This window comes from Nanorana parkeri, unplaced genomic scaffold, assembly GCF_000935625.1.
Source record: "Nanorana parkeri isolate BGI_ZX_2015 unplaced genomic scaffold, ASM93562v1 scaffold343, whole genome shotgun sequence".
In the NCBI taxonomy this organism is placed as follows: domain Eukaryota; kingdom Metazoa; phylum Chordata; class Amphibia; order Anura; family Dicroglossidae; genus Nanorana; species Nanorana parkeri.
The window spans coordinates 549,590-577,518 of record NW_017306611.1 but is presented as its reverse complement, the minus strand read 5'-3'; the positions used below and the strand labels follow the sequence as shown (position 1 = coordinate 577,518).

General features: G+C 39.2%; 1 protein-coding gene across 1 annotated transcript in view; it reads right to left on the bottom strand.

The window, feature by feature from the left end:
• Window positions 1-2,671: 2,671 nt before the first annotated feature.
• TRPS1 (transcriptional repressor GATA binding 1) overlaps window positions 2,672-27,929 on the bottom strand; it is an 82,468-nt gene continuing 57,210 nt past the window's right edge. The window contains exon 4 of the mRNA XM_018558488.1: window positions 2,672-2,776. Coding sequence (XP_018413990.1) covers window positions 2,672-2,776 — 105 coding nt within the window. The remainder of the gene's footprint in view (window positions 2,777-27,929) is intronic.

Genomic DNA, 27,929 nt, shown 5'->3' with positions numbered 1-27,929 from the left:
GGGAAACATATACATTTAAAACACAAGTGCAGTCAGATATAAAATACCTCAAACAAACCCAGGTATGTATTCATCTAAAGCCCTAAAGCCAATACTTTTTTTTTTTTAAAGGGTCCAACAGGAAGTCATGTTATTGAAAGCTGAATTCCAGCCAGATATAAAAGACACAAATTCATACAGCACTGTATTCACTAATATATAATCAACTGCATTGTTTTAAATACAAGCACAGTAAGTAACTGAATCGGTATCATCCTTCTGCAGTGCCCCGTACAGCATAGTGCAGACTGGGAGAGGGACGGGCAGTACAAGAAGCCAATCAGTGCAACGCATCCGGTGAGCGTGTAGACAATTTGGCTCGAAGGGTGTCTAGGAATGGTCGGTTGTCCAAGTTCGGGGAGTAGATTTTCCATAGGTCAATCGCGTGGGTGCCAATCTGAATGGACAAAAGGGACCACCTCCCAGCGGTTTGGTCGAATTGATGATGGATAACTTTGTGAGGCAAGGATTTGTGTAGGAGAGTAATTACTCCCGCGGATCGACCAGCAGCAGGGGATCCCAGGGCCGTACCCACCCAAGACTGCCGCATACGCTGGATGTCTTCCGCCTTTAGGTGCGTTTCCTGTAGGAATACAATATCCGCTTTCAGTTTCTTGAGGTGTCTTACAATTTGTCTCCTTTTGTTTGGTGAACGCAGTCCCTTAACGTTCCACGTTATTATTTTCAGGGGGGGTCCCATGAAGGCAGGGGGTGCATATGTAATAGGGAGAGCAAGGTGCAAGTTAAGGCGAAGTAGTCATCTTCGGACGTCCCAGTGCTTCCGAAGAGACCGTGTGGACCATAGTCAGACACGAAGGCCCCCGGGCTGCGATCCGCCATGGGAGGCATGACATCTAAGTATTTGTAGATTGGGGCCGCTGCACCTTGTAGTGGTACAGCCAGGGCAAGGATTGATTGTGGCTGCTCGTGGGCAAAAACAGAATAAAGACAACAACAAAAAAAACGTAAAAAAATCAAAGAGAGATCCACTCGTGAGGACATCCTTTTTTCCCGAATGCGGGCAACTGTGTTCAAACTTTATGTGGAGACCAGCCGGTGTCCACAGTGCAAAGTCCGTGTGACAGAGAACACTCAACATAAGCATTCCCCCCGTCCCGTCACGTCAGAAAACATCAGTGCATCAAGAGAATGTTGGAGGACTGTCTTAGTTTGGTCTGACCTCATGAGCACCATAGGTAGGTCACAGGTCAGAGGCTCCATCATCACCAATGAAGAAGTGGCAGATCGGGATCTGCTGATATAAATGCATCTGCAGCAGTTCCGTGAAATCAGGCTTTCTTTTTCCTGGGAGGGCTTTTAATCGGGGAGGCCAAAGGTTGATTCTCCCTGGACTCAAGGAATCTCATCGCTTGGGGGGCCGAGGTAAAGCGCCATTCTTTCCCATCTTCAGTGGAAAAGCGTAGGGTCGCTGGGTATTGGAGGGCGAATCTGATGCGCCTGTGCACCAAGATCTGGCACACCTCGTGGAACGATTTCCTTAATTTAGTAGTTTCAGCAGAGTAGTCAGCGAACAATAGTAGTTTAAGGCCATTGACCACAAGATTGCGTTGTGCACGGTACAAATTGAAGATAGTTTGCTTGTCATGATAGTCTAAGTATCTGACTAACACTGGCCGCGGCTTGTTGTCATCTTTGGGTGGGCCTAGTCTATGCGCCCTTTCCACGGAGCATATGTCAGGCTGGCCAAGTGCTTTAGGGATGAGTGTAGAGCAGAATGAGCGGAGTTCCTCCGGCTTAACTGACTCCGGGACCCCAATGACCCTCAGGTTGTTCCGTCTAGAGCGATTTTCCAGGTCATCAACCTTTTCCATCATTGCCTGCATCTGCTTGGAAACTGTAGTATATGAGCGCTGTGCTGCTGCAGCGTCGTCCTCTAAATCTCCCACCCTCTGTTCCACAGCGTTCAGCCTCTGCGACTGCGCTTCAATTGTGGCAGTTATCTTACCCATATGGATATGTAGCGTGTCTGCTATTATAGCAGATATGTCTGCTTTCAGATGTTGAGACACTGCAGAGGCCAGGGCTGAGTAGTCGATGGGGGAGGTAGGGAGAGTGGATGGCTGTGCCTCACTCACCACGTCTCCACGAGGCGGTTCCAGCTGCATCTCCTCTGACGCCATGTTGGGATTGGCAGGCTCATCAGCCGCCGGGTCTAAGAGGGCTCTCCTCGCCCTCTGCGGGCGTTCCACAAATTTGTCCATGGTGAGTAGACGTTCCGGTACTCGAGGGGCCGAAATTTCGGTCTCGGTGCGTCGAGGGAGTCAGTCGTTGAAGCGGTGACGGGACGAGGGACGGAGAGGAGCCGCTACAGCATCGGGCGCCGGAACCGGAAGTCGCTGTTCATTTTTAATTGTACTCTTGTACGCCCCCTTGGAGGGCTATACTTGTATTGCATTTGTTGATGTGTTATATACCAATAAAAATTATTTGCTAAAAAAAAAAAGAAGCCAATCAGTTATGATGGAGTGCTGTTCTGCTAACTAGGAATGTGCTGATAGAAGTAGATAGCAGAGTGACAGACAGAAGAAGCAGCAAGCTAATGAGCTCACCTATCACTGTCCAGCACTTGTGGAACTACCAGGGTCACAGCGGTCGCATGTGCAACCACGTCCTAGCGTTCCACCGCTTGGGGGATTCCAGAAAGGAAGAAGAGAACATAGCCCCAGTAACCACTGAGGCACTGTGGCAAGGGTGGGGAGGGGGGCTTCATGGTTTCCTGCAACGGGGCCCTGAGGTTTACAGTTACCGCTCTGCTGTCCACTCACAGGCTGTGAAAGGGACAAGACCTGTAAATGTTGATTAACTGCAGAAGAGGAAAATCAAGTCTTCTGCCCTGCCAGACAGGGCTGTGCTATGTGACAATCTTAGGACTGGATGGACAACAATACAAATAAAACACCTCAAATAAATGCATCTGCTTGGCATATTTAGCTGTTTGCCTGGAGTCCAGCTTTAATAAAATATAGTTCAATGGAGTAAGTATAAATCTTCTTATTGTACATAAACTTGGGATTCTTGGGACAGGTTCAAGATAGGAGCTGAATACCAATGCACTTACTGTATATTATTATTATTAGTAGTAGTAGTATTATTATGATTGTGATGATGATTATTATTATTATTATACAGGATTTATATAGCACCAAAAGTTTGTGCAGCTCTTTACAATATAAGAAAAACATTACAATGACAATACAATTCAAAACAAAATGGTAAGGAGGGCCCTGCCCCAAAGGCTTACAATCTAAAAGTATATGCTCCTTTCATAATTGTATCTTCATTTCACCCCCCATGAAGATTTTAGTTTTTAAATGATGTAACAAAAACAAAAAACCTGTCATTGCCATACAACCAAACAAGGTGATTTGAGAAGTTTACAGTGTAAGTAGAGGTATAGTTACACCCATGTTTACTGAATACAAGCTTATAGTAGATATGCCATGCATGAGAAATATAAAGATCAGATAAAGAGCTGGATTTGGTACCATGTTTATACAAGAAATAAATATGTGAATACAATCAATCTTCAAAAGAAGTAGGATTATGATTTTATTAGCGGTGTGACTTCATCCGGAAGGGAGAGGGGTGTAAAAAAACCATTAACTTCGGAAGAAAGATTTCACCGGATCTCAAAACTACTACAAGAAGCCCAATGGTGATTCCACTCACTAGTCCAACTATATCTGAAAAATACATGTTGGGTGGAATCACCCACATTTCAAGCTGCAATATTAACAATAGAAACCATACTACACTGTACTTCACAACTGGCTAATGTGTTGCTATTTCCCTAAGATGCCTTTATACAATAGATGTTCTTTCAGATATGACTCACAGCTTGATTTTTCACCATCTATACAGGGAAATTAGGTTCGTAGTTGAACTTTTAGCTGTCAAGCTTTGTCATCAATACACATTTATATAAGTTCTCTACAGAATGAATTTAATTCAATTACCTTTTTTTTCTCTCATTGATACACTCCATGTTCCACTTAGAATAAAATGATGCATTTACAGCGACAGACTAAATGTTCCTCAAAGAAAGTTGAGTCTTATGAAAGTGCAAGTTCTACCATTGTATTCAGCTTCGGGGACAGGCCAGTCCAGTAATGTCCTACTGCTATAGAAATCAAATATATGCTTTAAAGCTGAACTCCAGGCAATTCTAAAATACATAAATTAATGCAGTTCTCTATCCACTGATACATAATGAAATATATTATTTTAAAGCAGAACTCCTTTGGCTCTTCAATAATGTTTAGCATTTGCTCATTTTTTTGTATGACATCTCAATGTTTGCAAATAAACACTGAATACAAGGTACAGTCACTACAATCAGACTGTGGCGTGCATGGCCAGTTTTAATCTGGTAAGGGCCTAACCTCTTACTACACTGAGGAATTCAATGGAGCATTTAAAGTCTATGTATAGCTATTTTTTCCTTTTGCATAGAGTAGGGAGAGGTTAACCCCCCCATGTTATTGTTTGCAGTCTGTGTCCCACTATGGAGATTTACCTTTGCTTCCTGTTCCAAAGATACAAAGGAAAATAAGGAGGACATGGGGACATTTGTCCTCATTGATTATTAACCTCCACCATTTGCTCTGATTTTCCATCACTTCTTGCTTCTGTAACAGTGATAACCAGAACAATAAAGGGATGAACCTTCCCAGCATGGACACATGCTATCCAAAACAAAAGTAATTAAAAAATTTAGCTAATTTAGCTTTAACATAACCCGTAATATAATCAAGTCTAACCGAATCTAATACAGCTGCATTAGACATGAGGAGGCCGAGGAACATTCAACTGCCACAGAAGAGGGGAGAGAGGTGAACGGTTGCAACTGCAGGACCGAGAATCAGGTGAATATATTTTCTTTATTTAAGCTCCTAATCCAAAATAAGCAGTTAACCCTTGCAGTACAGGGTTAACTGCAAGGGTTCATTTTTAGATTGCCTGGAGTTTTTCTTTTAATTTAAAAATCAGGGACACTTCAATGCAAAAGAAGAACAAATGACGGCTCCCAGAGGTTGAATGACTGCCTCAATCTGATGAAACCATTGCTTGGTATCTTGTGACTACATTATTCCCTTTCCAGCCGTCATTGAGGAAATGGCACCACACATAACTGTTATAGATAAGATGACATCTCTATTCTAACCACATAAAGTGAACAAAAAATGGATTTTGCTATAAATGTAACACCAGTTGTACAACGGGTGAAGGAGGTACATTTCAAAGTGATCTTTAACTTGACTGGAACACTATAATGTCCCTCCAAAGACTACTGTCGCGAATTGCATCAGTTCCAGACCATAAACCAGAAGAATGATAAAATTTTAAAAAAGTGTTACCTCATTTGTCAGAACACACTTTTTGGCCCAGAGAGTTATTTTCAATTGCAAGGGATAGTGTTATATTTGTGTGACTATATTAATGTCAAAACAGAAGTGTATGGGGGAAATTCAAGGACACACAGCATTGTAGATTGCACAGGACAAAAGGGTGGATTGCATTTATACCACAGACATCTAATCTAAAACAATTTCAGAACTGGGGAACTGCACAGATTTATTGATGTAATAAAACAAGTAGTGTTAATCTATTTGTAAATGCTCGTATATATTTTTAAACAAGGAGAAAAACCAGAGGTTACAATTTCACAACTGAGTCTACTTCCAAGGCGACTGACATTTTTAAAAATGATTCCTACAAAATCCGTACATGTAAAAATATGGCAGAGAAAATTACATACCTCATGTATGTACCTAACCAAAAATTGTAAGGCTTATTAAACCCTCAATTATGTAAAAAAAAAAGCTTTGAAAAGGGTAAATACTTACATGTGTCCCCGCGCGCTCCCGTCCGAAAATGTGAAAATTCTCGCATCTTGGGGCGGGCGCATGGGCAGTTCACATTTTCGGCCTGGACGCGAGGAGAGACACAAGGTAAGTCTATGAACGCGTTCACCCGCATGCAGACAGCATGGGACAGGAAATGCCAGCAAGCTCAGAGTAGTCAGCGCTGGATCGGAGACCCGCCGAAGCGCTGGAGGGACAGATGAAAAGGACAGGAAAGAAGAAGATGATCGGATTAAGAAACACCCTTTGAGGTAAGTGCTTTAATTAACATTGGGGGAGGGGAAATATTTTGGACTTGAATGTCACTTTAAGTGGAACTCCATTCTTTGTTTTCTTGTTTTGTTTTAGACTGAAGTGTTGATTTACTAAGGGAATAGAGGCGGTCTAGTGCATTTTCAATTAGCTTAGTACAGGAGCTGAGACTGTGCTCACTCTCAATACCCAATCATGTGCAAGGAAAATGAAAAAAAAAAACAGAATGTTTGCTCGCAAATGATAGGATGATTAAAATGACACTAAACACATTCAAGTACCCTAACTGTTAACAAAAATGTATCTTATTTGTGTATCACTCTGTCCTTCCTTCGTGAGGGTGGCTACTTTTGTTCCCCATGTTCCCTGTGTGTGTTGTAAAGTAGTCACCGTTTCAAGCTTGCTCCTGTAATGGACTACAATCTCAGTACTAATTAGTAAACTAAAGATGAGATTGTAGTCTATCATGGGAGTGCGCTTGGTGCGGTGACTACTTTACAACACACACAGGGACCATGGAGAACAAAAGTAGCCCCTCTCCAGAAGGAAGGACAGTGTCAGCACCAATTCAGAGATGATTTGAGGATCTATAATCGAATGATACACAAATCAGATAGATTTTTAGAAATACAGGGTAAATCTTCCAATGGGGGCACTTTTTCCAGTTACAATTAAGAGGGGAGTTCCCTCAATTAAGAGAAACTTTTTCCTCACTTCCTGTTGTGTCTACACAACAGGAACTGTAGGGAAATCTCCCCAAAGTAATACAGATGGGAAAAAAATCTGGAAGGGGTTTAAAGCCCATTCCCACCTTTGTAAGTGATTAACATTTATTGTGGTAATGTAGAAGTACAGTGATGACTCACATTGGTGGCTTTCCTAAATTTTATGGACTTTAAAGAAGGCCTAAGTCCTACAAATTGAGCATTTTCATCACAGAAAACTCAATCTGACACTGGGGTTGGATTGTAAAACAGCTGACCCCCTCTCTGTGAGTCAATGTAACAAGAGCAGTGCACACCAGCTCTGCACTTCCAGGTCACAATACACTGTCCGAGGGGGTTGGGGTTGCCACTATGAATACTAATGAATAGTGGGAGAGAGCTCAGAGAGAGAGAGAGAGAGAGAGAGTTTTAATTTACACAGACTGCTTGTAGAGCACTAAGGCAGCCATTTCAAAAGGAGCCATGAGGAGATGAAGAGGACAATATTCCATATACTTATATATAGTTTATATAGAGCAACTGCTTTTTCTAATTCATGTACACTTGGTGTACATTGCTGGCATATTTATTTATTTTTTAATACCTCCACAAAGGTGGAAATGGGCTTTAAGCCATTTCCTACTCTATTTAGAATGATTAAAACAATAAGTTTACAGTCTGACTCAGCATCTATAAAAGAATATAAATGTGGTATTTGCAAGAAGAAACAAATAAAACATGTATGAATAGATAAAATACCTGTTACAAGCTACCTGAAAAAGTGTTGATTTGTATTTAATCACTCAAATGTTTGCTTTGACATATTCCAAATCTCCTGATTGTCTACCACAATCACTGAAGTGTATAGCACCCATGGTGGCTTGTATAGCAAAGCAGGAGTTTGTTCTTCTACATCTGTGTCCAATTTGGCTCCATATAAAACTATGAGATTCCGTAAATACGTTTGTAAATTAGATTTAACTGTTCAGTAAAGCAGCATCATAGATCATTTTCTAACTAATGTAAAAAACTAAATAATAAGCAGCAACATATGAAAATGATATAAAACACCAGAACCATCGATTGAGTTTCCTGTGACGCTGAATTAAAAAATATTGTGGGGCCTACAACAATGATCACGCAAGAAGGATTTAAAGGGGTTGCACAGCCAATCAAACAGACAATAAATAAGGAAAATGCACACTGATAAAATGCTAAAAGGGAAGGTTGTAGCTGTAACAGTGTGTCTTTGCTGTTTCTTTCAAACCCCATTGTGTTTATTTCTTAGACCAGTCTGCAGCAATGATATGCAACTATTCAACCTTTGGGGAAAAGGTGTTCAGTTACCAAGTAGAAAAAAATTGGCAGCTGGATCCAATTTAAAGCCTAACTCGTTCGCTAAATATAAACAACACCCCCACCCCAAGCTGATATAGAATGTAATGCTTGTTTGGTCTATGGGACAAAACATATTACTTATCTTAAATCCAGGGTCCTGTGGTCTTTCTCCACACGAGTTCCAATTGTGATGACTAGTCCCCCAAAGTCACTCTTCTTGCCAGTCTATGACTGGTCTTGTTACAGCCCCTAACACCAACGCCATCATGTGCTGATCTTACGTTGTAGGTGATGATGATGTAGAAGTGTCCTCCCTTCCACACACACATTCTAGCGCTAGCAGAACTGGAGAACCGACTGACGTGGAACCACAAAAGGGAACTTAATAATCTGTTATCTCCAGGCAAGACCCTAGACCAGCATTTTCCAAACTTTTCTCAGTCATGGCACCCTTTAAAGGTATGCAAAATCTTGAGGCTCCCCAGTTTAAAATGTAATGGGTTTTAAGGGGGGGATCCCATGCAAAACCACAAAAAAAGTAAGTTCCCTCACACTGAAGACCACATTTAAAAAGAGGAGCCCCCTGTCAATCAGAGCCCCCTGTCAATCAGAGCCCCCACTTTCACATCAGCATACCCCTTCACAGTAGCTGCCCCCTCCTTTTACATCTGATACCCCCTCTCACAATGAGAGCTCCCTTTCACATCAGAAAAATTTCAAGGCACCACTGAGGAAGCTAGAAGGCACTGCACCCACGGCACCCTGGTTGAGAAAGGCTGTCTTAGACAATGCCCTAGACAAGGCAAGCATTACATATTTCATCAGCCTGGGGGGGTATTTTAAAAATGCCCAGAATTTTAACAATAAAGGGAATATATAGTAATTCTATATATGTTTGGCATTATTTATTTATTTGTTATAGTTAGAAATAATAGAAAATTACTTTTGGAGATATTTTTCTATTTTAGTCACATAATAGTGATATTATGTAATCTTTTATTTAATTACCAGATGGAGCGCAAGGATCCTTTTCACGTATGAAGTGATATTGTTCTCAGCTGTATTGAAATAAGCTCTTTGTTTACAGAACCGCAAGTGACTCTGTCACTATAATAAATGTCTAAAATAAAAGGTCACCTGCAAAGAAGATGATTAAAACTAAAAAAAAATAATAGAATGATTATAACACAACCTCCACTGAATAAAACATCTACTATGTTCTAATGTATATTGGCCCTAACAGTTGCAGTGGTGCAAGCAGTTTCAGAGATCCCGTGTGGCAAACTCTCATGTCATTACTGGAATGGCTGACTCATGAAAAAATATGAAAGCTGGCATCCCCTGCTTCCCAGGCTACACTAATAGGCTTGGTCTGTGACACCATCAGGAAAGACCTGGGTATAGAGATGCTAGAGACACTATACATCATTTTCACCCTTCTTCTCTCTTGGAATTGCTGTGACACTCTTCAACCAATAACTAATATTTGTGTTGGTTGGTTTATTTGCATTTTATCGATTTATTTATTCATTACAGGTTTTTATATAGCTGACAATTTCAGCAGCACTTTACATACTTTACATCAGTCCCTGCCCTCAAGGAGCTTACAATCGAAGGCCCCTATCTCACATACATACAGGGGCCAATTTAGAGAGGAGCCAATTAGCCTTCCAGCATGTCTTTGTAGTGTGAGAGGAAACCAGAGCACCTGGAGGAAACCCACACAAGCACAGGGAGTGCATGCAACCTCTGTGCAGGAACTTGGAAGGTAATTAGCAGACATAAAAAGTTGATGCCACAAAATATATGTTCATATATAAAGCATGGTAAAACCAATGTATATTGGATTTTGGCAGAATATGGAGTTCTTCTTAAACCCTTTCTAATAATACTATAATATTTCATGGTAGTCTTTGTAATAATTAAAATTGTACTCTTCTTCCCAAACCGCTGATTAGTAAATCTCTGGGAGTTTGCAATGGGTTTGCAGGGGGCAAGGTTCAAATCCCAGAGCAATCTCCTGGTGACCTTAAACATGACACTTTGTCACAGACAGAGAAAAAGAAAATTGGGCAGGCCTTAAAACAAATATGTCAATACAGAAATGTGTGTATGTACACATTTGTTTTAAAGTGCTATTAAAAAAATGCACATTTAAAAAGGAAATAAATATACATTTGATGAACAAGTATGGGGTTTTTTTTGTCTGGCCTTCTCTTTCATCAGAAGGTGGACCTAATATACAGTATGTAACATCAGCTCTTGAGTCACCTTGCGAACATGTAACAAGCATCCCTCAGATTTAATTATTAGTTTCTGACAAGACAACATAATAGGACTCAGGCTAACCCAAACCAAACTCCCCAGTGGCATGTTCAATTACTCTGGATGTTCTTTCACACTAGAGGTCTGAAAGGTTGCTAATTTAACAATGTCAAAAAAACAAACACAGGTATCTACAACACTTTAACCCTTGACCCCCTCATTGTGAAATAAAGAAAGATGTTTTTCTTTTTTTACTTGATGTAACAGAGCATTACTGAGAAGTCACATCCAATAAAAACAGCCAGCACACAATCCTATGACATCTCTGAAAGCACATGTCCCAACTTATATTTGCTTTAACTTTTAAAAAGGTCAAATAATAATAATAATAATTATAATAATAACGTTTCAAGAGTAATGCTAAAAAAAGAAGGAAAGAGTAAAAACAGCTTAAAATGAAATTTCTCAGAACAAATTATTTTAGTTTTAAGTTTTCTCTTTATTATTTTTAAACTGATATCAGATAGTTCCTATGTAATGACAACAGTTCTCAACCTTTCATCTAACTCCAACCTAACACTACACATACAAAAAAAAAAAAAACTCCATCAGACATGGTGGGGAACAGGTCAAATGTTGTTCTGCTATCATTAATTTCTCACAAGATAAATATTCTTGATATAGAACAGAGATGGAAGCTACACTTTTAATTTACTAAGGTTAGTATTCCTAGACTTAAAGTATAACTCAAGCATGTACAAAAGTAACCCTTGCAATGGGGCTACCCGCACTGCAAGGGTTAAGTGCTAATTTTGGTCTAGGGTCTAAAATAAAGGAGATACATTCACCTGATACTCAGACTTGCGGCGGTGACCACTCACCTCCCTTACCCTCCACTCTGTCTGTGGAATATCCTTCGTCATCCTCACATCCAAATCAAGTCAATGGACGTGATGATGTCATGGATCCCTAGACCACTGGAGCCCAGGGGAGAAGGGGCTATGGAGACCAATCTAGCAGCCAGGTGGGACCAAAATGAGCACTTAACCCTCACAGTGCGGGGATACTTTTATAGCCTTTTTTTCATGCCCTGAGGTGTTCTTTAAAGGCCAAAACTAGACTTGCCAGACTCCCTCCTTACAACCCCACCACCACCACCATTAAAAAATATAATCACCTTTTGCCACGTATTTTCAGCAGCTGTGGAGGACAGTGCTGGAGATCAGGGTGGATATAGAATATAATCTACTTTTTGTTTTGTTTTCAGGGAATGCTGGGAGGGCCAGATTTGTTAAAGATGCCAAAACTAGAATCTAACTTTAAACTTCCTCTATGCAGTAAAATACCACAAAATGCACATTAAAGTACTGCATACAGTATGTAGGCAAAGCTGATTTTTACTTCTTGACACAACAAAAATAGATATTCTCTCTACAAAATGAGGGACATTTTCCACGTGAACAGATGTCACTGGAACAGGTGGACTCATATGCCATCACCTTTTGTTCTAGTGACAACTGTAAAATTTTGGATCACTTTTTGCCTCCGTGATAATGGACACGAGGACAAATAGAGAGGATGAATCTACCAATTAGGGACATGGACAGCGGTAAAATATTAACAAGCAATTCTTATATTTCCTTACTAAAAAAAAATGCTCTAACTATAAAACATTTTAACACAGAAAAATTAAATGCGATCTGTATTGTCCATAACCCTCCATATATAATAATAAAATTGTTCTGAATGCAAGCACCTTTATCATGATATATTCATTGACATTTAACATAGTTGGTGAATATGATGTTGGTGAATGTTTAAACCAGTGATTTTTTGGGTGAATGTTCACTGGACCCACAAAACATTTTTAGGTAAATGTTTATACATTATCACTCTTTATAGGAGAGCAAACAAATGGAGCCTTTGGAGAAAGAGATAAACTGCCTGTGCATGAGAAATAAAGCTTCAATAGCTAAATAATATTTTTATACAAAAAGGAAAAACAAAATATTTCACACCAATGGGATATTTATGTTTGTGAATTAAACATTTTGTCTGCAAAATCTTCCAAAAGGTAAAATAACAAACACACCGTAGTAAAATTGACCCGGATGTCTTTTATCTTTTTATCTTGATATAACAGGTTAGTGCACATTCCTTTCTAGAAATACTGTATGTACTGTATCTAATCATCTTTGGCTTACAAATATAAACAACCACGTATTCATTTTGATTACGTTTGGTTTATCCATTAGCATCATTTCAATATTTTAGCCCATTTTTAAGCTTATATATTTTGTATTCAATGTGGTTTTTTTTAGATTTGATATATGATTTTTTTTTTTCAAAATGGCAATATTTTATGAATTTTTATCTTTAAAATAGATCACTAAAATCTAAAGTATGCTTTATCTTGTACATGTGTTTCAAATGGTTGTTTGCAGTCTTTTCAAACCTGCAGCTTTTATTTTAAAAAATCATATTGATCCTGCCATGAAGGTTCTTATTCAGGCACTTCCTGTTATGGAATGAAAAATGGCTCCTAACTCTGCTGCTCCATTGTTAACTTTTTAAAAGTTCCCCTGGCACTGTAGTACACCTGACTGGAACCTTGTGCTTCTTGTCCTTTCCCCCCTCTGGGCTTTGCCGTACAAGAACTAAAAAGGCTGAAAAGTAAAATTCAGGGACTTAAACGGCTTGCATTAAGGTGTATTCATTATTAAAGCACTGCATTAATATGTGCCTTTATATTTGCCCGGGGTTCAGCATTAATATGCATTTTACATTAGAAATTCCTTATTTTTTTCCTTATTCCTTTATTTCTTTTCATTTTTGTAGGTTAACGCACCAAAAAAAAAAAAACATGCAATGCTCTGTTTGAAGTCAGAAAATCAGAAAGAAGTTGTAGAGCATGTCTATGAATTTATTGGATGGTGCAATTGTGATTTCTGCTTGTAAATGTGTTCTTAGGGAATCCATTTTGTTTGGTAATCAGAAAAGGCAGGTTATAAATGAAGATTAGGTTATTTCTTTCCCCTTAAAAAATGCTTTGACAAGTTCCATGTCTTGTTGGCAACACTATTTCGGTGAGTTATCACTATGAAGCACACACACAATATAATTAAGCAAGGCCATTTTTCACCAAGGAAACCTCTTAATGTGAGAAAGAGAGCATGATCTATCAAAGACAAAGGCGGCCGCGAAACACTGTGAAATACAGAATAAATGGAGTACCTTATTTAGCAGTGTGATGACTCTGCCCACCCTAATCATGGATCAAGCTACTCTCAACAGTTGAGCTTTTACTCTTATTTTCTGGATTGCTTTCAGAGTGCTCTAGATACCAAACAATTTAAATGGAGATTAAAAATATAATAATTATAATCAGTTAAAGTGACATTATACTCAGGAGTTAAATCTTCAAAATCCATTCAAGTATAGTAACTATTAACAAAAATGTATATTATGTGTGTATCACTTGTCTGTAGATCCTCAAATCATCTCTGAATTGGTGCTGACACTGTCCTTCCTTCTGGAGGGTGGCTACTTTTGTTCCTCATGGTCCCTCCTTACTGTCCTTACCCCGTACTGTCCAGCGCAGTCCTGCCCTATGCATTTTGAATTTCGCTCGCACTCATTCGCAAGCACTCATTCGCAAGCACCCACTGAGAAGCGCTATTTAGCACAGACCAATACAGTTTTGATTAGGGATGCACAGATACAGAGTACTTGTACTCGCCCAAATGCTCGATATCTTCTCCAATACCTGAACTTCTGATCAGAGGAAGACTTCCTCTGACCGGCAGTGCCGGAGGGAAACATGGAGCCAGCTTCCCGTGCAATCAGGAAGCGGGTCAGCGACTAATGACCCGTCTCCCAGTTTCCTGATTGGCCAGGAAGCCAGCTCCTTGCTGATTGGCTGGGAAGCGAGCTTCCCAGCCAATCAGCATCGAGCTGGCTTCCTGGCCAATCAGGTCATTACTCGCCGCCCGGTTTTCTGATTGGCCAGGAAGCTGGCTCGATGCTGATTGGCCGGGAAACCGGCTTCCAAGCCATTCACAATCAAGCCGGCCAAACATGGAGTCGGCTTCCCTGGCAGTCAGGAAGCCGGGTAGCATCTCATTACCAGCTGCCCGGCTTCCTGATTGCCGGGAAGCCTGCTCCATGCAAACGGAAGCACCGATACTTGGTGAGTACCGAAAGCAAAATATCGGTACTGTATACCCAAAAACCGGTATTGGTGCCTCCCTAGTTTTAATTAAAACTAGTAATTTTTTTATTGGGACAAGTAGATTGTTATGAAGGACAAGTAGATTTGGCCCCCGCTTTAGCCCTTGGACAAGTAGTTTTTTCAAAAATATGCACACCCCTGAGGAACCATGGAGAACAAAAGTAGACACCCTTCAGAAGGAAGGACAGTGTCCGCACCAATTCAGAGATGATTTGAGGATGTAGGCTGGGTTCACACCTGGGCTTACAGAAAATGCGCGTTTGCCGCGCGTTTGTACAGCGATTTGTGGTAAAACGACAAACGCGCATTTACGAGAGCTATCCGGCTGTATCCTGATGGATACGCATGGAAAATACGCCCCAAAGAAGCTCCTGTACTTCTTTGGGCGTAGTGCGTTTTTCATCACGTTCCTACGCGCTGAAATACGCCCAGGTGGGAACCATGCCCATAGGCAATTATTGGTTTTCACATGTTGAGCGTTTTACAGCGCGCAGGTACACGCTGTAAAACGCACAGGTGTGAACCAGGCCTTACAGCCGAGTGATACACAAATAAGATACATTTTTATTAATAGCTAAGGTACTTGAATACATTTTTAAGCTTTGACTCTTTCAGTTTTGTGTCACTTTAACTATGAACCCCAAAGACAAACAATAATTGTATTTCAATTTTTGTTTTAACATTCCTTAAGGCAGAAAAAAAAGAGTAGCACAAGAACTTATTAAAACAAATCTCTCAAGCCTAATATTCTCACAAAAATCCCCTTTAAGTTAACCTTTATTAATTATGTATAACAATGCTGCTGCTGACTGCTTGCAAAGATTTTTTATTTTTTTATTATTCATTTCATTTTAAAAAAAAAATCCAAGTGGCAGTGCATCAAAACGACATTATTCTTGCTAATAAGATCCTTTGTTTGTTTCCTGAAGTAGTTTAAAAATATTTTTTCCCCACACATATTTTAAGCGTGTAGTTTGTGGCAAATTAACGCTTGTTAAGGAAAACTATAAACATTAATTTACCTTGAAAACTGTGAAATGCAAATATTATCTTATGGTTTATACTGATGCTTCTGATTCAAAACTGAAAATATTAAATTACTGATACAAAACATGTCATGTCTTTTATTCTATTCAAAATGCAATTTTGTTAAAAACTGCATCTGCATAAAATTTATCTAAATAACATTGTCATCTGCCAATCATACAAGTTAGCTAGCAATTTATAGACAGGCTGCCTGCTTTAATTCTTAATTGTCAAGAAACCACGATTCTGTTAACTAAACACCTCTTCACACCTATAAGTGAAACGGCAACAAAGAAAAACACCTTTATAGATAAACTGTAATGGTGGATGGGGAGTGCCATAAAAAAAATATTCAACCAAAGTTTTGGGTTCTACCCCTTCTTTAGGGAAAAATGAGTGCACCATTTTTGTGAGATGGGCATGGGATCTATTGGGCTGTGTGGAGCCACTGCTTGATTTTTTAGGTTGCCAAAAAGAAGGGGTTGAATTTCTGGTATACCTTGGCTGGAATACCTTGACTGTATTTGTATGCCCAATAAGTTTATGAATTTTTAATAGGGCTGGTAATGATTAAAATGTTTGTGTTCGATTAATTGAACAAAATTTTAAACAATTAATCGATTAATTATAACGCACATACAGATCCAACTACATTGGCCTATACACATACAGCACAGCAATGAAGTAATAAAATGAACTAGGATCACACTAATCCAGCACGTTATTAATCTCACGTGCCCCACTCAATATGGCTGCCGCTTGAGTGGGGCAACTCAGAATAATACGTGCTGGATTAGTGTGATCCTAGTTCATTTTATTACTTCATTGTGCTGTATGTGTATATGCCAATGCCTTGGCTGGCGCTCGTGTAGAAAGTTTCTTGGGCAAACTCACCGGCCCAAGTGGCTCAGTTGGCTAACGAAGGGAAGGGGACATCGACGTCACCGGATCTCTCGACGAGACTCCCGGAAGCCGGTGGAGAGGTGAGTGGTTTCATTAGCGATCAAAATAATTTTAATCAATCAAAAAGTTGAATCAAAAATGAATCTTTAATTTCCACAGCCCTCATTTTTAACAATTGAAAGTTTTCAGACTACACTTTACAACACTCCTCATACACCATTAAAGTGATTACACTTTTGAAGGACCAACTGCTGGATAGTACTTCCATGAGTTGAGAACAAGACTCGTAGGCAGTACAGTAGCTTAGTAGTTAGGACTCCTACCTTGCAGTATTGGGATCTTTGGTTCATATTCCAATCAGGACAGCAACTGGAGTGTGCTTGCGTGCCACATATACATACTGGTAGGTAAATTAGCTCTAGTATGTGTATGTATGCATGTGAGGGATCTTAGATTATAAGCTTATTGAAGGAAGGAACTGATGTGACAACATCTAACTGGTGTGCAATATGTAAAATGTTGCTTAAATTGTCTGTGTTATATAAATAGTTGTAATAAATAATACTTCCTTCCATATCGATGCTTTCCAGTGACTAATGAGATAAACTTATCCATCTGCTGCTTCTTCTTACTCTGTCCAGCCACAGAGTAGAGGTGTGAAGGTAAAACAGCTCCCCTTTATCTATATGTTTAGCTGTTTTGACATCACATTCATATATTTAAAAAGATTTTTAAGGTAAAAACTCCAATAATAACTCAAAACATATTATACTTTCCTGGGGAATGTAGATTGAAATAGGTAATATTCCTAACTTTTTGTCACTCTTATCCCTGCTTCAGTATCTCGTGATTCTCAGACAACAAAATAAATGTGTCTAAAAAAGAAGAAAAAGTCATCCTAAATTATTGGCCAAGATCAAGAACATTAAAAACTAAGTCAGCAATGGCAGCTTTAATTTTTCCAACCTTAGATTGCTTTTACTGCTGTTTGTTATATATGAGCTTCTTTTTTTGGACGGCATATTGCTGGGTCAAGTTGCCCACATGTTTCTTTAATTACTAATTAGATGACATTGGTGATATTTTGATACAGCATAGTCAAAAATAACTGGACAATTTGGTCTACATCATGAACAAGTAGATGGCATGTTTGGGGATTAGATATCTTGGAAAACTGGACATTATGGCAGGATGCATTGACAGTGAAAAAATCATCCAAGTGAGAGATCCACTTACACCGGCTTGTTCACACTTAATGCACTTTGGCTATACATGCAGGATCAAACGCTTTACCACAGCATACTACAGCACAAGGTGTATATGCGTTGCCATGAATTATGAATGGCTCCCCAATATACATACAGTACATAACGAACCTTTGCTGAAGCACACTGCAGAACATTACAACGAATACTGCCCATGTGGTTTTCTGCTGGATTGGGGTTGTGCTGCACGTCTCAGCACATAAGGCACATTTGTGACACGTGTTCCTGCAGCAGAGTTGCACAATCCCACTTTTTCACTACCATGGCATTAGCAAGGGAGTGAAATCTCGTCGCTATGGCCATCGAGGGAGTGACTCCATAGGAACAGGTATGGGGCCAATAGGCGAGTTGGGTCACCCAGCAAACATCACACTTACTTTTTATTCTTAAACAAAGTGTACAGGTTCATTTTCACTATATCACAAAAATAGTATTATTGTTTATTTAAACTTTTTTTTACTATTACTAAAGCCCTAAAATGTTTGTTTAAAAAAAAAAAATTACAGACAACTTAAAAAAAAAAGTTGTGCAGCTAAATAAATCCCTTTGTGTTTATTGTCTGTTATTCTTTTAATTGGCTGGGATCTACATGAAAGCTGATGGATATCCCAAGGCAAACAGATTAAAATGAATCCAACCAGTTTCTGCAATTAGGACCAAGGCTCATTGTAAAACGAAGGAGAAAAAAAGCCATAATGCCTAAGTGTTTCCATAAAACAATCAGATTATTTGTCATTAGAAGAACTATTGTGCTTGCATTGACTGATACCATAAAAAAAAATATATTTTTGATCTGATATTTGAAATGCACAAACCAAACTCGTCGTTGGAAGTTTCTCCCAGTGTAGGTGTTAAAACTGTTTTGTTTTTTCCTGTTGTTAAATACTAGTTGTAGGGATTGATTTTGCCATGAAATTACCGAATTTGGTCTAATTAGTCTCTAATTTTGCTTTGTAGCACTTCTTGAGTAAAATTTTCTTAAAGGAGAACTATGAGGTGAGTGCTTTTCACTCATCTCATAGTTCTAGCCAACCTGTGAGAATGAGGCTGTCACAGGTTGGCTCAGTAGATCGGGAAGTGAGCGAACACATACCAGCGTTCGCTCACTTCTCGATCCTGTCACGGCTCTCTGCTCTCTGACAGGGGAGGGGCTGGATCCCCCCCTCCCCGCTCCGATAGATAGGCAGAGCCAGCTGTCACTCACGCAGCTGGGTGGATCCAGACATAATTGTCTGGATCCGCTTCAGCTGCGGTGTCTCAGTATACTGAGCTTAGGGTGACAGGAGGACGCTAGTTTGTGTCCTCCTGTTACCCTAAGGAGAACTATGGGGAAAAGCCCTAACCCCATAGTTCTCCTTTAAGAAAAAGAGCTAACTACCTCAACCCAACTAGCAAAGGACAGAAGCCACCACTCAAAAATCAGTATCAGTATCTTCCTGCTCTAATCAACAAATTGGCGCTTTCAGTGTCAGCCAAGAGTGAGAGCTACCAGCCATGCAAAGTGTTCACTGGTGACTCTCAAAGGGAGCATATTTATTAATGTACCCTAAGTATGAGGCATCATGCTAGAGGGCATTAATATACAGAGTGCAGGCAGGACTTACTCATTCTTGCTCCTCTGATATCTTCACTATGCTGCCTATTGGTAGCCATCCAACCACCTTTGCAACAGTCTAAAGGCTGGGCTCGCCTTTCCATAGGGAAATGTGAAAACATTTCTATCCATTTCTATGGGGAGGCATTATATTGTGCATCCCAACTGTGAGCATCCTCTCTGTAAGAAGAAGTCCTGCTAAAACTTTTAGAAGCAACAGCTGTACAGCTCGCAGTATGTGGCATACTGAACATCTCAGAGAAGTGGTAATAAATACATACAAGACTTTGAATGGTAGCTGGGGAAGGGAGGTTGGAAGGTTAATTAGAGGATAACTGTACTTAAAATACAGAACAATATTTGCTAGTGGTTGTATTCATTTGTGCCACATGTGGTATGAAGGAGCAGCAGCAGGACCCTGGAAATTATATGCCCACTGTCTTCATTGGTTCCAGCTGCATAGCTCAGAGGTTCTGGGCTCTCCTTCACCTCCCTCTGTGTACATCAACAGTCAGCTTTCTGTAGGTGCAGCGGATAATACTGTATAGATCGAGGATAACTTCTCCCAGTCCCACCCTGTATCTTCCCTTCTGTGATGTCACCTCCTTCATTTCAATTCTACCCACTAGCAGGTGGGAAGAGGCAAAGAAGTGCTAGGCTAGATGGTGGGTAGCAGTTTAAGAATGAAATACAAGGTAGAAGACAAAATAAATTAATTGGTTCAAAGGTTGGGACGTGAAAGGGAATATTTATACATAATTATACGGGTGCTATTCAAAATACTATTATTATTCTTTAAGAATCCAAAAATTTAAGTGATTCCAAAAATCAAAAAATGGATTGAATTACATTGCTATATAACCAGAAAGTTAAATAAGGTCTAGCTGAATGGCATAGGGAAAGTAAATTTAGCATGGCACCCAATTCCGGTACACACCATCACCACATAAAGCTCTTCAATAGATTTTATGACCATGCCCAAAGCAGTAGCAAGCTGCTTTAAAATCCTATCACTGCCTTGCTTAATCTGCAAATGCAAGTTCAAATGTGAAGACATCATGCGATTCTTGTGTATATTTTAATACATTACTGGCAGGGAAGGTCAACAAGTTTAACAAGTTCTCATATTCTGGCATTGTGTGCTTGTTTTACAAATCGACAGCCTGAAATAAAATTTCAAAAGAAACATATGGGATTAGTTAGATCATTTATATTCAGAATAAAAGAGTAGCTTGCCTACGAAACAATACTAAATGTGCTATTTAGCAAAATACAGGGTATCACTTACTAAATTTAGAACCAGCTTCTATTTTAGAGAGTAAAAAAATGTATTTTAGGTTACCTCTAAAATGAAATGTCTTCACGGGTTTTAAAATAGCTGGAAAATAAAATTCTTATTAAATTGCGTAGCCGGTACTAAAGCTTTCCTGTTCACAATGTCTTGAACAGAAACGGGAGGTTTATTTATTACTTACTCATTGAGAAAAGCAAATATCTACACACTGCACAAAGTGATTTAGATTTTATGGAGCCCTAGGTACATGAGGAGCATGCCTTCCTTTTTATCCACACTCAAACTGCAGCTATAGCAACAATTAAAATGACACTAAACTCAGCAGTTTAACCTTAAAAATGCATTAAAGTACCTTAACTATTAACAAAAATGTATCTTATTTGTGTATCACTCGGCTGTAGTTCCTCAAATCATCTCTGAATTGGTGCTGACACTGTCCTTCCTTCTGGAGGGTGCCTACTTTTGTTCCCTATGGTCCCTGTGTGTGTTGTAAAGTAGTCACCACTCCAAGCTCGCTCCCGTGATTTACTACAATCTCACTTTTAGTTTACTCATTATTATTGAGATTGTAGTCCATCACAGGAGCGAGCTTGAAGCGGTGGTTACTTCACAACACACACGAGGACCATGGGGAACAAAAGTTTGAAGAACGACGGAAATATTTATTTGACTTATGCAGAGAATATTCCTTTTGTGCATGTGCCGTATTCTTGGGAAGATTTTGGACGAATGAAAACTCCACTCATTCAGTGAATTTCGTTCGGTCAGAGAAAATTTTTCCAACCTGACCGTACAAAATATTTAATTGACATTAGCAAAAACATTAGACAATCAGTGTCTGTTCAATTTTTGTTTGAAAGATTGTTCGTGTAAGATTTCCAAAGGCAGATCTAACAATGTATGGCCACCTTTAAGCATTGCTGCCTTGCTGGCACAGTGGATTCTGCAGTGTTTCCAACAGTGAAGGAGCAAATCCTCATTCATCCAGCCAGCGAGGGCACAACATCATCAAAACAGGTGAGCATTTCTTCTGCCTTTTCTAGCAATCCTGATGCTGGCAATTTGTCTTCAGTGTCAGGATCGCAAGTGCGCCATGGCCTTTAAAGTGTCCTTGTCATAGGAACAGTATGGTGGCTGCCATTGCTAAACTCTACTTTGAGAATAACCCTGGCAGTCATGCTTTGGCTTCGTTGTTTCTGAGTCTTTGATCAGCAAATATAGATTTCACAAATACTGACACTTTTGGACACAAATGTATGGCATGCTAGTTTCAGGTCTGTAACTCACAAATAATAAAAAAGCAAGACACGGCCAGGCAACTACCATTTTCAAAAGAGGATCAGCAATAGCAGTTCTCATACATTACCCAGGAAAAAGATACTTTAAAGCCGAACTCCAGGATGATATTAAAAAATAAATATGAAAGCTTAAATGCAATTATGTATTTACTAAAAAAAAACAATGTATTTTGATTGAAAATGGTATAAATACCTGATTTTGATCTGAATTCAGCCCTTGTAACACCCTGTAGAGCAACACTTAGACCGGGGGCTGAAGGGGGCCTAGCTGTGCTGTCTAATTGCTGTAGAGAAAAATCTGGTCACCAATCTTGGGCTGTGTAAATCTCAGGAAAAGTTGGGCAACAATACAAATCCTTTGGCAGGTCCCATTATATGTATATCTACTGCGTTTTTAGCCATCTGCCACCAGTTCAGCTTTACCTATTTTACCTATGAATGGCTCTACCTAAGTAACATGCCACACCTAATAAAGTAGCTTTAAGTCGTTAATGTGGATAATTGTATTCCTTCAGACAAGTGAAAAATGCTTTATGCTGATGGCGCATCTCAAGTAAAAGGTCTTCAAAGAAGGCAGCTTAAACATGAAAGGTATAAAGGGAAACTATATATACCACTCCTACCCTATAAATGTCATTTCACTTCCAAAGTTTGATGAGAACTTCTTAAAATCAAAAAGTCTGTAAATACGGAAAGAGACACTTCACATAGAATGACGAACAACGCAACCTAAACCAACAGCTTGATATAACAATTGTGTAAACATTTTAAATAAATGTTAACTGGTAATGGTAATGCTACTTGCAGATTATTTGTCTTAATATGAGCTGACATGACACATTACTCTATTGAGTTGTTCCCTAGTCAGGATGTTTCTCAAGAGTTATTCTTTCCATAGATCAGATTATAAGACTATGTTTTATCAGCACTGGCCACCTGAAATGAACCTTGGTTATCAAAGAATGCTATTGGAAGGCACAACAAAGTGATGGTCCATCTTTTAACTACAGCTGGCCATACATGGATCGAATTAGAGCTATAGGTGGCCCTGTCCTCACAACCCGGTTCCTTAAAAGTTGAGTTGAAAAATCAATCAAATCAAATGTACTAATGGTGGAATACTAATCAGATGCAGAAGAACATTTCCATACATTTCATAGTCAGCATAGAAAAGTTGAAGATTAGGACACCAGCTATCTGTGGATCAAAATCTAAAAATGTTCAATGTTTTACCAAGTTTCATTTATGCTGTGTCTGGAAACTGGTGTAATAACCCCATCAATAAAAAGCTCAGTGATGCAACCAGCTGTTTACAATGGCATACAGGACTTTAAAACCAGTAGTTCATGTCTTGACCTTTAATCAGCGGTAACAAATGATGGGGGAAGTTTCAATTCTAGCAATAACTGCTGAAAGACAGCTTTACTCCCAGCCTACATTTTTCTCCTTACGGACGCATTTTTTTTTGCTTTCTGTGCAGACTTTACAGTTTTTTCTTTTACCATGTCTAGGGCTTCACCCTTGAGTTTGTTGTACATTTGCCTACTGCACATGTGGACCTCAGAACTTTAGCTACGCCATCTCCATTGTAAAACTGCAGCACTACATGTAGGAAAAAAAAATCATACATAGGGGAAAAAAAGAAACAATATTCTTCCCTTATACCACAATTTCTTCCAAATCTCACAACATGTGAGATTTGTGATGTATTCCTAGCCTAGGTGTCATGGGCAAAAGCTCAGGTGTATGACAAGCATATTTTTAGCTTTTTATATTAATGTGTTATTTTTTAACATTTAAAAATTGCTTTAACATTGGGGTGGGGGTTTTAAAGTTAGGAGAACCTTGCACCTTGAACACAATAAATAAGCTGTGCCCACAAACAAGAAGGCGGGGTGTGAAGGCCTATACACCAGTATTGCCTGTAGTCTCCCTGCAGCTGGCCTTTCCCCATTATTGACTTACCATTGTGCTGTATTGTGTCTTTGTGTGGAGGTCACCATCTTGGTAGAGGTAAGGTTTTCCTTACTCATGTCAGGGCCTCCAGTAAGGAGAACAGTGAGCAGCACATTAGTGGCATTACCAAAGAATTGTGTGAGAGTTATAGTCAGAGGCAGCAGAGCCTTAGATTCACATTGGACATATATAGTTGTGAGACTGTAGGAGCAGTAGTGGCTAGGCACACTCACAGTAGTAGTAGTGCACTTCTATTTCTCTGCAGGAAGCAATGTCACTTCAATATCTATCTATCTATCTATCTATCTATCTATCTATCTATCTATCTATCTATCTATCTATCTATCTATCTATCTATCTATCTATATCCTGTCTATGACTCCAATTATATATTTTTAAACATCAGAGATAGTGGGAGTCTTCTTTATTATCTATCTACCATTGTGAATCCACATAAAAAAAAGTGGACAAGTGGACCTTTAATCATAGAATTCAGACTTTTCTCTCTCTCGTTAGTATGTTGTTATACAAAATTGTACAACCTTTTTTCTAAATTAGCATATTATTGCATATTATTGCAAAATTAGAACCAGGGAAAGCCTAGCAACCCTTATATTAGCATGTGTTTACCAACAAGCCTCAAGGTTTAAGGGTTACCTCAACATTCCTTTTGTTTCTCGGTGTGATTCACCCGTTTCCTCAAGGTTTTTATGTCATTTTGACCCACTTTATCACTAGTGTCTGCTGGTACACACCCAAATAATAGTTTAGCTGCCAAGGCTTCCTACGCCCACTTCATCATGCATACAGAAATTAACGTAACTGGAGATTAGTGCACTCCTTCGGGCAGGGATGTCCTAGGAAATCCAAGGAGCTACGTGGGATCTTAAATTATGGTGAATATCAAATGCTCTGACAGCTTAATTAATTCAGTTGTTATGTAAGTGTTTAATTCCGACTATTCCTAAAGATTAGGAGACGCCACTGTAGTATCATTTCCTACTTAAAGGACCAGTTACTGAGGCTAAATCCCACTGAAAGAAGTGTGGGCAGCTTTTTTTTTTATTGCATCATACCACATTACATGCTAATAGTCTAACATTTAATGTAGTGTGATATAATACACATGTAATGGCTACGTGCATTGGGGTGTCATTAAGAAACCCTGGCAGCGCAATGTATCTAACATTGCAACATGTGATATGGGATTGTGTGTGGCATCACTTGCATTCCCTCAATACAAAGGCATAAACGGGGACCTACCGGCATTTATGACCTCTCTAGAGTTTGCAATACTCCCCCTGACAATTCCTGCCTCTGTTTTTCTCTCTGGAAGGACACAGCTAACTTTGTTCAGACATTATGAAGGATTAGCATCTACTTCCTGGACTGAAGGACTGGCTCAGGGATCAGGGCCATTCGTATAATGAGGCAGTCTGAGGCGGCTGCTTTAGGCAGCATCTCATTAGCTCACGTGGGGTGCGCCTGCCACCCCCTTTCCAGCCAGAGTGTCCCAGTTGCTAAAACCTCTTAGCAAACTGTGACGCTGTGGCCGGTGTCCCACCAGTGGCATCAGTGAGCTGGACGGGATGACATGCACCATGAGTTGCCCCCCAACTCCCCCTGAACGTCCACCATAAGCTATATCTCCCTACGCCCCCCCCCTTTCCCCCGAACATGCACCAGGAGCAATTAACCGTCCCAACCAACTACCATTCCCTGTCTGGGATATTCTTGATGAGTTTAAAGTCTGTTATAGTCTTAGTGATTGCATGTGAAAAATGTGAGGTTCGGCATTTACAAAAGCCTACTAACTAAATAATCAAGAAGGCTGAAGAAGATAACAAAATATTTAACAAGTAAGAAACAGACTTTTTAGAGTTCCTCTTAAAACAAGAGAATGAAACAAACCAAGAAAGACTATTGCATTGACATAATCACCCTTCCATGCCATGTGGTACAAGTTAAATAACAAATGTATGCAGTCACATCCACCCATTGGGTTTAATAAAGGGTTAGGCTAATGTACTGTGACAGTAATACATGCACAGGCCCTCACTAGACGAATTACACAATATAATGTTACTTGCCCCTACAATCTCTAAACTTTCAGGAGACAGTCTATTTTCCTCGGCATTAAAAGAGAACACAGAGATTTGCAAAAATAATTATTTCCATATGCGTATCCCAAAATTAGCAGAATACTTAAAGAGAAAGGTTGGATCACATTTTTCTTTTGCTAAAATCACTATTTTGGAAATTTGTATTAATTTGCATTACTTACAAAAAAATAATAATTTTTCTTTACTAACATCTTAAACCCGTATATAATTATTTGAAAATCATATATTGCTGTTCTATAATAATAGCTATATAAATGAACAAAAACATTCTATCCTGCTGAGGTATCAATCATTATTACAGCATATACATGCTTTTTCTCATTTTGTTTCTTATTCAAATTGAAAACCATGTTATTTTAAAAGAGATGATATATTTAACTTTGAGGGTGTGAGAAGGTTGGTGGGATATCAGTGCTGATATTTGACTACCAGTCTCTAGTACCAGTAGAGACATAAGTGCCAAACATTGCAACCTGACATTTTAGTTCTAAGCATAACCAACAAGAGATGTCAGCTATAACTCTTCCTAAGGCAGGCTGCAGCACAAAAGCTTAGTGTTTAGCACTTCTACCTTGTAGCACTGGGATCCAGTTCAAATACCGGTCAGGATGCTATCAGGATGTTCTCCCTGTGTTTGTATAGCTTTCTTGCAGGTCAGCCCTAGTATGTATGTATGTATGTATATGAGTTTGGGAGCTTGGATTGTAAGCTCCTTAAAATCAGTGAATGTGCAGTATGTAAAGTGCTCTGTAAATTGTTGGCGCCATAATAAATAAAGGCAGATTGGGGTCACTTCCCTGGGAGGTAGGAATAATTTTACTGCATTTATAGGTTTTCCTCATGATAAATTTCTTATCAAAATGGTCAATTCACAAGCATACCTATATGTGCTGAATCTGTATTATTATTATTATTATTATTATTATTATTATTACAAAAAATGAATATGTATCTATTTCTCACATGACTATATTTTACCTCTATGTGAAATAGCTCTATTCTCTGCTTTCCTAAATAATCACCACAAGGAACCTCCCAAAAATCACAGGTTAGGAGCTAGTGATATTTTAAGGAGTGATAATGTGGGATAATCTCTATAGTCTGATTTTTATATACATTTGTACGGTAAAGAGTTTTGAAGTGATGCGGTAAAAGACGGCAGAAAATACTGCATGTGGTATTTGCATTAATAAAGTGAGGTAATCCCTTAGACAATATGATGATAATATCACATGGTACAGCACATAACGCATGCAGTAAAGCTTTGCAAACTAAGCTATAGTCTGAAATACGAGCAAATTCAGTCACGCATCTATGATTACAGCCACGGCTGATACTGTGCTACAACGGATTTACTGAACTGTATCTTCTATGACATTCCATTAACAAAGAGAGCAAAGAACAGAGCACAGTGAGCAATGTCTACCCAACACTTCCCAACAACTAACGAAATTCTGTAGATTCGGCTTATCAAATATTTGACTGATCTTGGTATTGACAAAGCTGTGGCTTGGTATATATACACTGAGCATCTGATATAGCCAAGCGATTCATATAATGAAGGAATTTTTCACAATTTTCAAAATCACATCCTGTAATGTTCCATAAAATCTAGAGGCACTAAATCTGAACTCCTTGAAGATATAAAAGACACATATTGATGCGGCTCAGTATTTATTATGAAACCATGACATTTAGCGTAAGGGGATTTAACTTGATATCAGCCTCTTGCAGTCTCTGGTATGGCAGCACACAC